This window comes from Ambystoma mexicanum, chromosome 4q (genome assembly GCF_040938575.1).
Source record: "Ambystoma mexicanum isolate Mex_15411 chromosome 4q, UKY_AmexF1_1, whole genome shotgun sequence".
Classification (NCBI taxonomy): Eukaryota; Metazoa; Chordata; class Amphibia; order Caudata; family Ambystomatidae; genus Ambystoma; species Ambystoma mexicanum.
Window position 1 is genome coordinate 364,920,138 of NC_090928.1, and position 15,187 is coordinate 364,935,324.

A 15,187-nucleotide genomic window follows, 5' to 3' on the forward strand; every position below is an offset into this window, starting at 1 on the left:
GCAATGTTTGGGATGCCTCAAAATGAAGGTCTTCTTGAGTCTAGTGGGTCTCACCAGGCTCTGGGTCAGGGTCATCATTTTTCAGAACCCCCAGTTCGATTGGAAGGAAGGGATGCAGCAAAATCTGGTTACACAGCAGGCTTTCCAGTCGCTGGAAATCGTCTCTGCTGTTTTTCCTTCATCACCCTCTTCCGTTTCAGTGGTCGACTTGTTTTCAACTTCCAGGTTCACAGTATTTAACAGAAACTACAGCACACCTTCTGCATTCTCTCCCTGCATTTTACAACAAGGGGCGGTCTGGTTCTCCAATCAGGACAGCCAACCCCTCTCCTCTCCCCCCCCACTGGGATTTGTCCCCCTTCAGGCAAGGAGGAAGACAAAGGGCTGTGGAGATTTGGACTCCTCCCTCACTTCCTGCCCTCACAGACTGGAGCCTGGGCGGGGAGTCCAGTGGACTCCCGCCGAAGATAAAAATCACACAAAGGAATTTCCCACCCTGGATGTCAGGGGAAGGAACAACAAAGGACAAGAAACACTAAAATGGTGGGAAAAGAAGACTATTGCCATTTTGGTAAAATCAGAACACTTAGGTGGCTTTATTGCAGTTGTGATCACAGCCTGCAGTAAAGGTGCACCAAATGAATACAAGGTATCACTGCCACCAGCCATTGAAGGTAAGCTTTTCCCTGTAACATAATTGTTACAGTTTTAATGTGAAAGGGGATACATAGTCTCTCCCCAGCACTCCACATAAGGGGGGTGGGGGGATGCTGGCTTAACAGAATAAAACCTAAAAGGGATCCAAAGATCCTTTCTACCCTTGGCAACTGTAGTTCTCTCAAGGTTAACCAGAGAAAGTTAACAGGGGAGCCGCTAGGGCAAACCCGCAACAGCAGGCACTTATTGACAATAAGTTGCTAAAGAGGATAACTTTAAAAAGACACTACGGAGAGTCAAAAAATTACACCCATAAAAAGAGTTAAAGATTCTGTGAGTGTGGAATGGAAAAGGTTCCTACTCACAGAGGGTATTAAGGAAACATATCCCACTAGTAAAGCAAAAAAGTTCTGGGGTTGACTCAGGTCAGGAAGATTCACTGATTCTGTCAAAATCGTACCCAACAGCCCTGCTGACAGAAAGTATTCAGGAGGAGAGGAGCATAACCTGCATAGCATGTGGCCTAAACAGCACTAATGTGTCATGTCTTTTCAGAAGAAGTATTCATTGTTAAGTTGTTTGAAGTGAACTTTATCACAGAAGCACATGTTGTAGTGTTAGAAGCTTTTAGTCCCAGCCAACGAGTACACCAGGAAAGGGGGAGGGGGGAGAGGGAAGGGGAGGAAGAGGAGAAGGAGGGGGAGGGGGAAGAGGGAAGGGGAGGAGGAGGAGAAGGAGAAGGAGTTGTGAAAATATCCTGACAAAACACTGCTGTTGCAAAAAATTTACTGTGGAAGTGATTTTGGTTCCTAAGAAGACATTGTGTTGAACTCTGATTCAAGTGGAGAGACAAAGAGTTGTCCTTTCTTTTGAACTGTTAGAAAGTCCAAGTGATAGACATTTGGAGCAAGAAGAACCTTATCACTAACACTTTGTTGTATAATGTAACTTTCCCAATTTTGAACTATTTATGCAAAGTCATGCTTTGCATCTGGGGAAGGCAACATAACCCAGGTTACAAGGAAAAACAGTTATTAAGTTTATGTTGGACAGAACTGACTTTTGTGAAAGATTTGCATTAGCATATACTTCCTTCATATTTGTATTGTATGTTTAAGTGTGAGGGACAGATTCCTTTTGTTAGTATTTCCTATAGTTTATTTTGATAGGCAGGTAAATACTCTTCAGGGTAGGGACAGTAGGGTGTTTATCAAACCCTTTTAAGTTAATAAAATGGCATTTCACGAAAAACCATTACAAAGTTGCCTGGCTCACAGTGGAAGCCCCCTGTATGTAGGAGAGTGGAAGGAGGTGGATTGGTCGAAGTACGCAGAGCCTGCGTAATCCAGATCAGTTCCAAAGTGGAGTGAGAACCGCTGCAAGACTAGCAACCGAGCAAGGAGGAACTCCAAGCAAGAAGGAGCACAGAGTTCGGCGGTGGCATGACCACTCAGCAATTGTAGTGGGCAGCCTGACTGTAGAACAACGCCAAAACCAGCAGAGGGAGAAAAGCCACTCCCGACCCAAGTCCTGGCAACACGAACAAGCAGAGAACGGGACGCGCCTGAAACAGACGCTGCTGAGAGCTAGCTGCGGAGCAAGCAAGGAGCAGAGAGAGAGAGAGAGAGAGAGTACAGCGACCTACGGGTACCAACGTTACCCCTAGATACAGAAGGGGAATGCAAGTACAGAAAAGACCGAAGGGACTTGCGATACTTATGGGAAATGAATTGAAAGTAGACTGATAATTCAGAAATGTGCTGGTAAGATAAAGAGAAACAAGAAAACCACAGAGGGGGAGGAAAATAAAACTGGAAAATAGCCTAGGAAAAGGGGAAGATCAACCCATATCCTGAAAATGAGGAGAAAAAAAAACAGACATTTGGGGAATAAAAAACCGTGAGATCACAAGGACAATTCCCATATATGGAAGAGTATCTTGGGAGGAGGCGACTATAATTGGGAATTGTATAAACCTAAATTGCGAGAAGAGAACAAAATACAGGACGGTCTGGAACCGTATAAGAGAGATTACGAACTTGAACAAAAACAAGATAAAACCTAAGAAAGAGCAAAGAGAAACGATCAGTCCCTGAAAAGAACTGCAGACACAATTCAGAGGATAACAAGAGAGTATCTATGTATGGCCTATTGAGGGTAACTGAATGTTAGGGAGAATTCTCAGAAATGTGCCAATTCCCTTCTACCTTAGAGACCCCCAACTCTTTTGCTAGACTTTAGGACTTAACTTCTAACCCGGAGCAAGTGAGACCTTTTTCCCACGTTCCCGTGTATTTTTCTGTGATTTGGACTCTGTTTCTTTTGACTTTGGCGTACCTTCTCTTGGATAAACTACTGTTTCCATGAGCAGTGAAGAGAAATTGGCTTTACTTACATTTGTAACTTTCTAGACCCAGCACACACTATCTTACAATAGGGTGCTGGAGGGGTTACCTAGTATCCCCTGTGTCTAGTTTCTCATGTAACATTTTTATGTTACCCTTTCTACAATTAATGGCTGGTGGCAGTGGTTTAATTTTTCCTACCATTGTGTGTTTTGACCGCGGGCTACATTCGCAGCTGCAGTAAGGCACCAATGGGTGGCCATTTAGTCAAAATGACCCAGTCTTCTTTTTTCGCCATTTCTTGTTGGAAAGGTCCTTCTTCAGATTTACTCTGCTCGCCAAACCAGGTTTGGTCCCTTTGTTCGTTTGGTCTTTGGCGGGATTCACTACTGAAGCCCGCCTCTGGCTCCAGTATGTCTGGCAGGGGCAGGAAGTGAGGGAGGTGCCCGAAACTCCCTGTGCTTAATCCCCTTGGTTAAAGGAATGCAGCCAAAGGTGAATGGCCGGCTGGTTGTCCTTGGAGGACAGCCACCCTGCTTTGCGATTGACAGCTAGGCTGCAAATAAAATGTGAGAAACCTGCATAAAAGGCAAGGCTTTTTGCTTGGAAGGCAGAGTCGACCACTGGACGAAGGAATCCGAAGAAGAACTTGGAAGAGACGCCTGCTGCAACTCCTGGACCGTTGGTTTGTCTGGTGAAGCCCTGCTGCTGTGCTGAAGCTCTGAATTGGCCTTGACTAGAGAAGACCTGCGAAGGATGACTTCTCCCCTTGGGATGGTAGGACCAATCGACCCCAAGACAAGCTCTTCTGGAAATCCTCTCAGAGCTGGCTGTACTTCCAACACCAGAAACGAGTGAAAGTCTTGTAAGTCAGACCCAAGCTTTTGGAAGATCCTCCAGACTCACAGGAAGCAGGACTGACCAAGCCTGAGCCACCTCAACAGAGTGCTGGACCCAAGATGTGAGAAAAGTCCATCAAGGTAACAGAGAACGCGCTGGTGCTATTTGCGAGGGTCGCGAGACGCTCAAACCGCGAAGTGCGGCTGATCTGAAGTTTGCCCATTGCTGCCACCGACCTTCCATTCGGAGTGCAGGAGTCGCCATACATCCTCCCTCTTGCCCCACGACTGAGGCCCAGGAACAAAGGATTTGCAGACCTAGACAGGTACAGAAGCCAGCTGGAACCAATTTCTTCTAACAAAAGATACTGTAAAACTAAGGGGACTTACCCCTTGTTGTGTAGCCTGACTAGCACTCAGTTGAGACTTGTTTTGGTTGCTTTTGCGAAGTTGCTTGCAGCTTTGCCACTCACAAGCCTCCCAGCTTGTGGGCCTACAGTGATTTCATTTTCTTTAAAAACATTGTAGAAGACATTTACTTACCTACCAGAAGTGCTTCAGTTCTCGTAGACTTTTTGCTCAATTAACATTGGCTGTCCTGGCTCCCTGAAAGACTCTTCTTACCTCTGACTTTGTGCTTTAACTATCCCGCAACAAAGGTCACACATTAGATAACTTGTGGGGCTGGGAAAGGTTCATTTACTTTTTTTTTTTAAGTACTTACCCGCTTAAGAATATTTGTTAACCTTTGCTCTATTACCTAAAGCCTTTCCTTCGACACCAAATTCAGTATTGCTCTAAATGTACCAGTGATATATCAATGTCCACAGTATCCTAGTTATTTAAGTCACCTCAGGGCGTAGGAATCATCTGTGTGCCATCCCAAATGGGTATCTACTGATTTACTGAAACAGAGTGTGTATTTCAAAGTAAATTATTGTGTTACATATATATTTCTCACTTCTGAAGAAGGCTTATTCAACTGACTGTTATATTAATAAATAATTGTTTAATCAAGAAACCTTGAGTATAAGAGTTTTGGGATACTTGCCACTGTGAATCTCTGTGATAACCCTACAGCTCACATTGACCCCTCTTGAGATAAGCCTGGCCGCTCAGTCACTCTACCAAATCTCAATGAAGGTAGAGTGGAAGGGCAGTCAATGCTTAGTCTCGGAAAAAGTGAGTGTGTATTCAAGATAGTCAGAAAGCATATCAAAATTATGTATTAGACCTTTCTGAATTCAATAAGCAGTACAACATTTAAATCCATAGGTAAGGTAATCAAAAACCACATAGAACACATATGCATTCACCCTTAGAAATAAGAATTCATATGCAATAAATAGCAGTATTCAACAGGTCAGCAGTCAAAAGCAGGACAAACAGTCAGAGTATTTAGAATAATCACAAACCCAGTTCCCATCATCTTCTGAAGTCCAGCCCAAAGACGAAGGGTGCCTTGTGCCCAAAATGTCACAAGTTTCAATTATGGCTCCTTCAGGGAAGGTATTTCAGAACTGATCCAGTGGGCTGTGGTGGTGTTCGAATGTTCTCAAAAGAAAGTTAAGTATTTACTCCAAGTACGGTAAGCACCCCCACTTCATCCTATTTCTAAGGTAAGTCCTAGGAAAGTATCCTTAGCCAAGGTTCGACAACCAAAGGCCTAGCGAGAGGGAGTTTAGGGACAAGGGCTCTCCACTCAATGCTACCCTATGGGAGACAGAAACATATGTTCACTTACTCACCTTAAGCAGATTCTTCCAGGTGACACTGCAGGTCCACCCGAAATCGCTGGCACTCCAATCTTCCGTAATTGGTTCAGGAGAGGGGAGCCCAATGGTTGTGGGTGCTGAAGTAACTTATTGTGCGAGGAGCTGGCCGCAGTTCTCACCAGAAGGTTAGAGCCAATTTCTTGGAGATGAAGAAATGATGCAGACCTCTGCAGTGCAGGTCCTTTAGGAGAACTCACGGGATTGCAGAAGTATGGTTCCATCAGGGAACCATGGTCAGGTGGTGACAAATGATCTTATAGCAGTGAACTTAAACGGCCCCAGAACAGCTTCACATGTTGTGAGATTGCTGCAAATGCGAGGACAGGAGGTGTATGGCATAAGCAGAAGATCTTGCAAGTCCTAAGGCTCTAGTCATTAGGGTGCGGCTGCAGCGAGGTAGCCCAAAAGGGAGCTGATCAGTCAAAAGGGAGCTCACCGGGTGGGTCCAGGACACTTCTGAAGGCTTCCAAGGCATGGATCAAACAGGGGTAAAGTGTTGAATCACCAATGATGGTCTTCCGAGATCAGGCAGAGGAGCAGGGCTTCACCGGGCAGATCACTGGAGTTGATGCTTGTCAGCTGCAGAAGACGACCTCGTGTGTCAGCAACCTGCTCTTCTTCTTAAAAATCTTGGTTCCAAAGAATCTGTCGAGTAGCTGCAGGAGGAGTCCTTTTATCCAAGTTTCAGGCTAGGAGCTGGCCCAAGCCCACCAATGGTAAGGATCTGCAATATTCAAACAGCTCAGGGTTGTCCAATTCTGGACAACCACTGTTCATCATATCCTTCCAGCAACAGATTTACATCTAAAAGATTCCCGTTTTGCTGAAAACGTATGCGTCTCTAAGGTTCAAAGAACTCTGGTAGCAATTTATACAAAGGAACCGCTAATAGAGCATTGTCATCAGCGCTAGGTCATATTATAGTGAAAGAAAATTAAGCTTTGTGCAAAACTATGCAGTCTTTCTATGCGTACATTTTGCTGACATCCAAATTACAATGAAGAAAATAAGTGCCCTCACCTAGAAAGCAGGTTAAATAGGGTAGGCACCAAAAAGTCAGGCTGCTTCAGTTTCTTCTTGTGCTGCAGTAATTCTAGGATGAGTGTGGTACGCTGCCAGTGCACACTCTCATCTTCTTGGACAGTTTCGGCATCTTGAGACTTTCTGAATAAAAGAAAAACAAAAGATAAACTGTATTAATAGCTTTTAGCTACAATGGAACCTACATTAACTGTGGACAGGTTTGTTAAGTAGATGACTCAATTTGAGCTTGCATGAATGCCTGTTTTGGCTCAGTGCTTGTGTTGATGCCAAGCACACACACATGGCACACATACTGCACAAGGAAGAACACTGTCTGCATCGTGCTAAGGAAACTGAAGCCACTACAGTCGCTGCAAGCTCACAAGGTAGGGATATGGGAGATCGACCTCCATGTGTCAAGATGGAATTCTAGAATCTGGACTGGTGGACAGATTTCAGGAGGCCACCCCAGTTATAGTGAGCAGGGAACTCTTGGGAGGTTTGCCAAAACCTAATCAAAGGTACGTGGATGAGCAGTCAAGGCTTATTCTGAAGAGAGTTTGAGTGGGGTCAGAGGCTGTTGGGACAGTTAAGTCCAACTAAGGGCTTAGTAAAATGATTCAACTGAGACAGTACAAGACTCAACTCTTAGTATAAGGCTGTACCACCTGAGTAAATGGTGGCATAGAATGAGCAGCCAGGATCTTAGGAGAGAGAAAGAGGGCTGTAGAATGAATCAGCACAAAGAACGTGAAGTACACATATGGTCCAAGGAAACCAAGTATTGCAAAAAATAAAGGGTTTTGAATGAGTACTCCTATTTTACGCTCAACGCACCCTCTACCCCCATGTCACTGCCATATTTCTGCGGCGTCGATTCTCATGGTATTCTGGCGATTGTACGGTTTCTTAGATACTATATCTTGTTCTCCCTTTTATGTTTTATATTGTTTTGTGTTGTTGGTCTGTATGCGCCATCATGCCTTCGGGTCCATTGTGCGCGATACAAATGCAATAAAATAAAGTAAAGTTTCTTTAAATACAAGTAGATCAAAGTAAATCTTGGGTAAATAAGTACGATCATATTATATATAACCACGATTATAAAAACACAACGCTATGCTTTAAAGTAAACAGACCAAAGCATAGACCTTCTTTAGAAAGCGTACAGCATTTCTAGGTAAGTCAGTCCTTATCAAACACATTTAGTATGGGTCACTACTTTACCTTAATTCAAGAGTAGTAGACTGTCAGTTATGCAGTGGCACTCAGTTAAGGAATCACGAACAACTAACCCTGTTATCAGGATACTTTTATGAATAGTGGAACACTCATTCAAGGAACAGTATATACCTATAAGTATCTTGATGATAACAGTTATACTAGGTGAGTAAGACCTTTTGGTGTAATATAACTACAGTTGCTTTTCAGATCAGTTGGACACAGATTGAGGTAAGCAATAACTAACTTATTTTGGGATGGCACACAACTAACTCAAGCTAAGCAAAACCTATATAACTTTTAAAGGAGCTATCAGCAATTTAAAGGTAGGTATAAACCGAAGACTTTTAGCATCTGTATAAAAAAGACCAGGGAAAGCAAAACCCCATGTTACACTTTATGAATGACTCAATGTTCTTCTAGGTAGACTTATTCTAAAAAGACAATACCGCAAGTTAGGGGAATCAAGACCCAGTTGGGAAATGTAAGAAAGGCATGGTATCAACCGTAAGAGACACACAAGTGACCACCGTTCAAAGGTGTTTATTGAACTTAAAAAGGGTTTGAAAGACGCCTATCTAATTCTAAATCTACAGATGGGAGCAAGCTACGACCATCAAATAATAACAGTCCTAGTGGTGTCTTGTCAAAATAAAAGGGCCTATACTAATAAACCTTTTGCCAATCCTTATCTAGAAATGGTGTGGGAAACAATGTTATGAAAAAGAAAGACGTTTTCACAGAATGTTTTTTGTTATTACTGATTTGGCATTTCAACATTTTTATCTATTTACATTTTACCAAATTTAACAACCTATTTATAGCAAGTAAAAAAACATTAAATTCATTAATTACACATAACTAATGATAAAACGGAGCAAAAATTAATTAAAATAATACATTCACCAGAATTACAACCTCAAGTTGAACATTACACACACATTTGTTTTCCTAAGTATCATATTCGCTCCGAAGTTAAAAATAAGAAAAAAAAAGGAATCGAGAGCAAAAATAAGTCAGTATCAAATACAAATAAAATGATATACATAAATACACTTCCCAAGTTCCTAGATGATCAACAACTTACATTACGATATGTCTCAATGACATGCAAGAAGTTCACCACAGCATATCTAATTATTTTTGACTCAGTATGAAAAACAGCTTCCCACAAGCATTGAGCAGATAAATTGCCATATTCCTTAACATATTCTTTGAAAAAGAAAATTTGCCATGACAGTAACTCCTGACATTCCACCATAAGATGTTTTAAGGTTTCACAGGATCTATGACAAAAGCGGCACAATACATTCTTTTTAACAGAAGACTGCCATCTTGATATAATTTCATTGGTTTGCCATAAATGCAATCTAAAGTGCATACATTTTACACGATGCTCTGGACCCAGGGATTTCAATAGATAGGAAGCTGTGACTACACGCTTCTTTAATAAAAAAGTATTCCCACTGAAATCCTTATATGACATATGATCCCTTGTCCTTATCCAATCATACTCCCATATTTTTAATTTTGCTTTATCTGGATTAGATCAGAGTAATTCAAATGTAATATTAGCATTGTGTAGAATATTATGGATTTGTGATCTCCATAACTTGATAAATGGCTCACTTGATTTGGTAACAGTCAGATAGTATGGCTAATAATCCATTTGCACTAGATGACAAAACACATTTGCGATAAAGTGAACAAAGCTTCAACACATAAATGGCGTTCAATAACAAAAGACCTAATTCATGTCTGATTACTGGAATCGGTTGTGAACATGGCAGTTTTAGAACTGTCTTCCAATACCTTCGTTCCTTTCCTTTCCCAATATGCATAGGGCTTCCATTCTTTAGTGTCAGCTCCATTTAACAAGATTGGTGTAACTTTTGTTTTATAGAAAGTTAAGAGCAGACTAATCGAGAATTTGGAGTGCCTTCCACTGATTATTTCTGCTTGAGATATAACCATAGCTAGTTTACTTTGTAAATTCACATGGTAAGGGAGATCTGACGGATTGTTATTTACGTTAATTCCTAAATAGGTATAATTTTGTGAACACTTCGAGTTTTGTCTGTTGAAGGAGCCAGTGATTTTTTCTATTTCGCTGGTTTGCATTTCCAAATTGTATTATTTGGGTTTTTTAAGTATTAACTGTTATAAAGTTATTTCTTGTATATTTATCGAATACGCTCAACATGGTCCTCATGCCTTTAGGTGTTTTGGCTATCAGGACAAGATCGTCTGCATTAGCAACCATCTTATAGAATGACCATTCAGCTTTGGCGAGTCGGTCACTAGTCCACAAAATGATTTACTGAAGTCGGAGATGAAGAAATTGAAGGGGGCTGAAGCCAGGATACAACCCTGCTTCAGCCCTCGTAATGTCTGTATTGGTATTGACAGTTGTCCATTCAAGTTCAGACGTATCTGGACAGATGTTTCAGTATGAAATTTGTGAAACCATTTTAAAGATATGCCATAAAGCATACAATGAAGGGGCAGTAAAAACCAGCCCCAACTCACAAGCATCAACAACCACCACAATACGCACTGCCCAAGTGCGGAGGACACATGGGCGGGCTCCAGCAGGGGTTCAGAGAAAGGGGGGGACTCAAAAGAGGGCGCAGGGTTGGACCACACATGCACCACAATCAGGGAGGATTTCGGGGATATGGACAGCAGGGAACACAAGAGTGTAGGAGACTTTCCAGGGGGTGTTCCAGGACAGGAGAGGGAGCCACCACAGTGCGGGACCTGTGGGCAGTTAGGAAATGTTTCAAGAACCTGTTATTTTGGGGGAACACCTCAAAATTCGGGGGGTATCAGGGGCAACAACAGTATGCAGGGGCACAGGGAGACTATTATGCCCAGGGCCAGCAGCAACAAGGGCAGATGCAGGGCTCATTTCAGCAGACACCAGAAGCACCAACACAGGCACCGTCACCACTGCAGGTGCAGACACAGACACCACAAATGACAGCACCACTACGCCAGTACTTACAAGCATCATAACCCAGAGGGACTGCACAGTGGTCAGCACACCTACAAAAGACTGACACAGCGGGGCCCATGGACACAATAGCAATGGTACCAGTTAGACGACTGGGAGGGGTTACCATGGTGGGGGAACAACCCTATCACAGGATATGGATTGACATACTCTTAATAGGACAGCCCACAGACTAACTTGATGTGTCCCATTCTGTCAGTGACACCCAATCCAGAGGAGGAACATCACATAGGGGTGGCGATAGGTGACAAAACATTTTCCCTTCTGGTTGACAGTGGGACTAGATCATGCATCAGGTAAGGGACATCATGAGCAGAATGAACATTACCACTTCATTAACAGACAAAGCCATAATTTGCGAACACCAGGCATACGTATGTTGAATGCAAGACATATTGGGAAAGCAGAGTACAGAGGTGGGTGCCCAAGGACAGTGCATTGCAAGACAGTAAGCGAAGCTACATTCTTAGCACACATTCTTCAGCAAGGAGACTGGGCTCATGAGTATGCAAATAGAGCAATTCAATGAGACACACAAGGTGGAGGAAGGTGCACTTTAGAGGGGTGGGGAGTGTGCTTATATTGACTGTTCACCAAAAATTGATCAGACTGAAGAGGTCAGGAGGACAGGAAATGCTGTAGTGACACTAAGGGAAGGAGGAAAAAGTGAGAAGGTTGCGGGTGCCTGATTACCATCTCATTAATGAGCACAAGCAGCAGAACTGGTGGCTCTCATTCTGGCACTAGAACACTGCATAGAAAACTGAAGGAGACACATTGCCCTGGGGGTTGGAGGGAGGGTCAGAACATGGTGAGGAGAGAAGGGTACAACAATCCACTAGAGAAACAAATTATGGAATTGCAGGGAGATGCACAATGGGAGGAGAGAACTCTGGGTAGAGGATGTTCCATGTCCCCAACAAATGCTTTTTGGTGACAGAATAACACAGGGAAATTATTCATGCCACTAGCACCTTTGAACATAGCACTGGCACAAATGCATTATCCAACACACAAAGGGAAAGAGGTCATTGCTGCACGAATTGGAGAATCATGGTTTTGTCCGGAATTTGAACAAAAATGTAGTAGGTTTCATTAGTACCTGTTTAGCGTTCCAGAGGTTCATTGCTGAGCACACCCTGAGAGTTGTGAGAGGAGCCATCGAAGAAAGATCTAAAAACTCTGCTATTCTCTTAACTCAGGAACATGATCCTCTTAATTTAGACCCACAGCCACTTTATCTGGCAGATTTACCACTTTGATGGTTTTTGTTATGTTTGGTTAGCTTTCACATAAATAACGTGAATATGATCCAAGTGTTTCATGAATACTGCCATATGATAGTGGTTGCCTGCCCATTTCCTAGGTGAAATTTCAAATTGTGCAACAAGTTTGGGTCCGACTACCATTCAACGCCCACCAGGTGGGGACAGGATGGTGCATGAATTTACCCTAGGCTCCTCCCACTAGGACACTGAATATTGTGAGAGTAGTGCAGAGCGGTTAGGTCAAGAAATTGAAGAATATGTCAATTCTCAGGTCTCAAGCACTTTTTTTTTCATTTCTCGCCAGATCCAAAGGACCTAGGGCAGGCCTGAAGACAACAGAACTAAATTGCAATGGTTGGGGCTAGAGACTGAAAAACATTAGTGCAAGTGGGACATTTTGCCCTCCTGATAGACTGTTAGATGTGCAAGGCGTCAAGCCCTACGAAGCGGTGGCCACCCTGGCAACGAGGGAGCAACATTCAACAGGGCCAACGCAACAGATTTTGATGAACTGCAAGACAGCACAAATACTCTTGAGTTAGGAAAACATGGCCATCCTATGGTCCAACGCACCCAAGCAGCTACAATAGGAACGGTCACCCCTGTGTGCAAAGTGTGCTGAAATACGTTTCAAATTATATTTTGTGCACCCAACAGCTGTAACACTTTTTTGTTCTCTCTCTCTCTTTTCCTCGCACATGCAGGTTGTTGCGTATGTATGTTGTTAGAATTGTGTAGGGAAATGCCCTTGATGTTACCTCCAATTAATAATCCTGAAGCCTTCCCCACTCAATTTGCCCACTCTATCAGAAGACACAGACGCTTTAGAGCATGATTCCCTGAAGTATATTTCCTTGCTTTCATTGAATACATAGCCCAAACTTGTCCACAACTTGAATACAGTGCATATACTGTCCTACCCACATTGAGAAACCCTCAACAAGAAATGTCTTTAATACTAACCTATCAATGCCTTTCTTGCGATTTTCAGGCGGGCAACTTTATCATCTCATCAGCTGCAAGGATCCAGCAGCGTAAGTGGTTATGGGCAAGATAAAAAGGACTCCCATCATTGTGACAAGACTGCTAATAATCAGTGGAATAATGGGCGTGGTCCTTTGAAAATGATATGTAATGGTGGACATTACCACTGTACCCCCCTACTAACATTTCCCTGACCCAAGCAGGAAGGCCTACCATGTCAGAGGGTAAGGAAGACACTGCTGCCAAGTAACGAGAGGTAAGCACACTGTTGATGCAGACACGAAGGAAGGAAAAATACACTTCACACACGCAGCATGAGTAATCAACAACATGTGGTATACACACATTTACATGGTTGGTAGAGACACTACTGGGGAGAGCTGTCCTGTCTGCTCTTTAATAACCTATGCCTTGAGTGCCTCAAGAAATTAATTGCAACTGAAAATACCAGCAGCAAGAGCACAACGCTGATGTATCTCGCAGTGTTCCAAATGCAAGAAAGATTCCAAGGGAAGACAACAATATTGAGGTGGATGCCAAAAGGGACCTTCCCCTATGAAGAGCAATTACATCGAGACATTAGCAATGATGAACAATTACTGGCAGCTCAATGAAAGGCTACAGTATGTAACAAAGGGTCCAGAGACAGAAGAAACAGACTATCATGCTGAAGGAATAGACATGCCCATGGACAAGAGTAAAGGAGAGGGGAGGAGAACATGGCTGCTGGGAAAGACAACAGATATTGATTTATGGACATGTATACGCTAATGATGGCTGGGAGGATGGAGTGGTAGGAAGTAATGCACTGACCCTAGCAATGCACCAGTGAGCAAAGCTGCAAGAAGGAAATGATAAGTGCCTAACAGAGTGGGACAGGAGTGCAAAGTCAGTGACTTGAGTGGAGAATGAAGATGGACGTATGCCAATAATTCCCCTGAAGACACCAGCCTTATGTTACCAGCATAACGGTAATGAAGTAGGCAGAAATGTAGAATGCAAGAAGGTGGAGATAATTACAGCAATGGGAGCAGCAACAGCAGTGCTCATAAACCACTGTTGGGTGTGTGGATCTAAAGCTTATGAGGAACTGCCACCAAATTGGGGAGGAGAATGTTAATTGGTGCACATCAACTTGCCTTCGTTGGTGGTGCCAAAGGAAGACGTGAAGCTTGACGACTTCCCCAAGATGGAAAACAACAGAAGGAAGAAGAGATTCCTGAACAGAGCACCAACAGGCCAAACAGACAGATGAGTGAACAGGGGGGGGGGGGGGTGCAGACAAAAGGGGGGGGGGACTACTTCTCAAGCCAACCAGAAGCAACATTGGAAGAAGTACCAGCACAGACTGTTCAGCAGAACACAGATGTTCTTTGCATCACTAATACCAGGAAACCGACAAACAATTGCCAAATGGATACGAATAACATGTCGGGAGTAAATAGTAACCACGAATTAGACAGTAAATGCGTTTAACGCCATAAAAGAAGAGCTGTGAGCACTAAGGTTGGTGCTGCGACGCTCCAGAATAGCATGCAAAGATGCAGGACGAAGCACGAGGAACAGGGAAGAACCAGAGCTGGCTAACATATCTATGGTCATGAATGCCATCATGGCTGGCTGATGGCTTGAAGGCGATACCTGGAGCACTAGTACTGAGAGCAGCATCCCTGTGCAAGATCAAGATGCATTGTAAGATGTAAGAAAACAGCAGAAGACGTGGTCGGAATGCAAATACTGATGGGTGTGAGCATAGGAGGAACAATGGATGACATGATGAAAGGAAGAAACAGATTAAGGGAGACGATAGCAGGGTGTGACCTGGTTCCAGTTGTAATAAAGATGGACACTGCCTGTGATCCAAGGAAGTATGAAGGGAAGTGAGCGTGGTGCAATACGGAAGGAGCATATGTCTACATGTTCTGTTCCTTGACAATCATGTGAACTGTTATGGACACCTCAGAGGAGTGATAAAGATATGCTGACCGAAAGAAGATGAATGTTGCTTGGTGGTGTGGTCGACAAGTCGACCAGAGTGGGGACTGAAGAGGAAAATGTG

At 43.3% G+C, this 15,187-nt stretch overlaps 1 protein-coding gene across 2 annotated transcripts in view; it reads right to left on the reverse strand.

Annotated features, from left to right (window-relative positions):
* HEATR1 (HEAT repeat containing 1) overlaps nt 1–15,187 on the reverse strand; it is a 1,158,897-nt gene that overhangs the window by 448,665 nt on the left and 695,045 nt on the right. For both annotated transcript variants that reach the window (XM_069607931.1, XM_069607932.1), the window contains exon 26: nt 6,637–6,780. In XM_069607931.1, the coding sequence (XP_069464032.1) occupies nt 6,637–6,780 (144 nt within the window). The remainder of the gene's footprint in view (nt 1–6,636; nt 6,781–15,187) is intronic.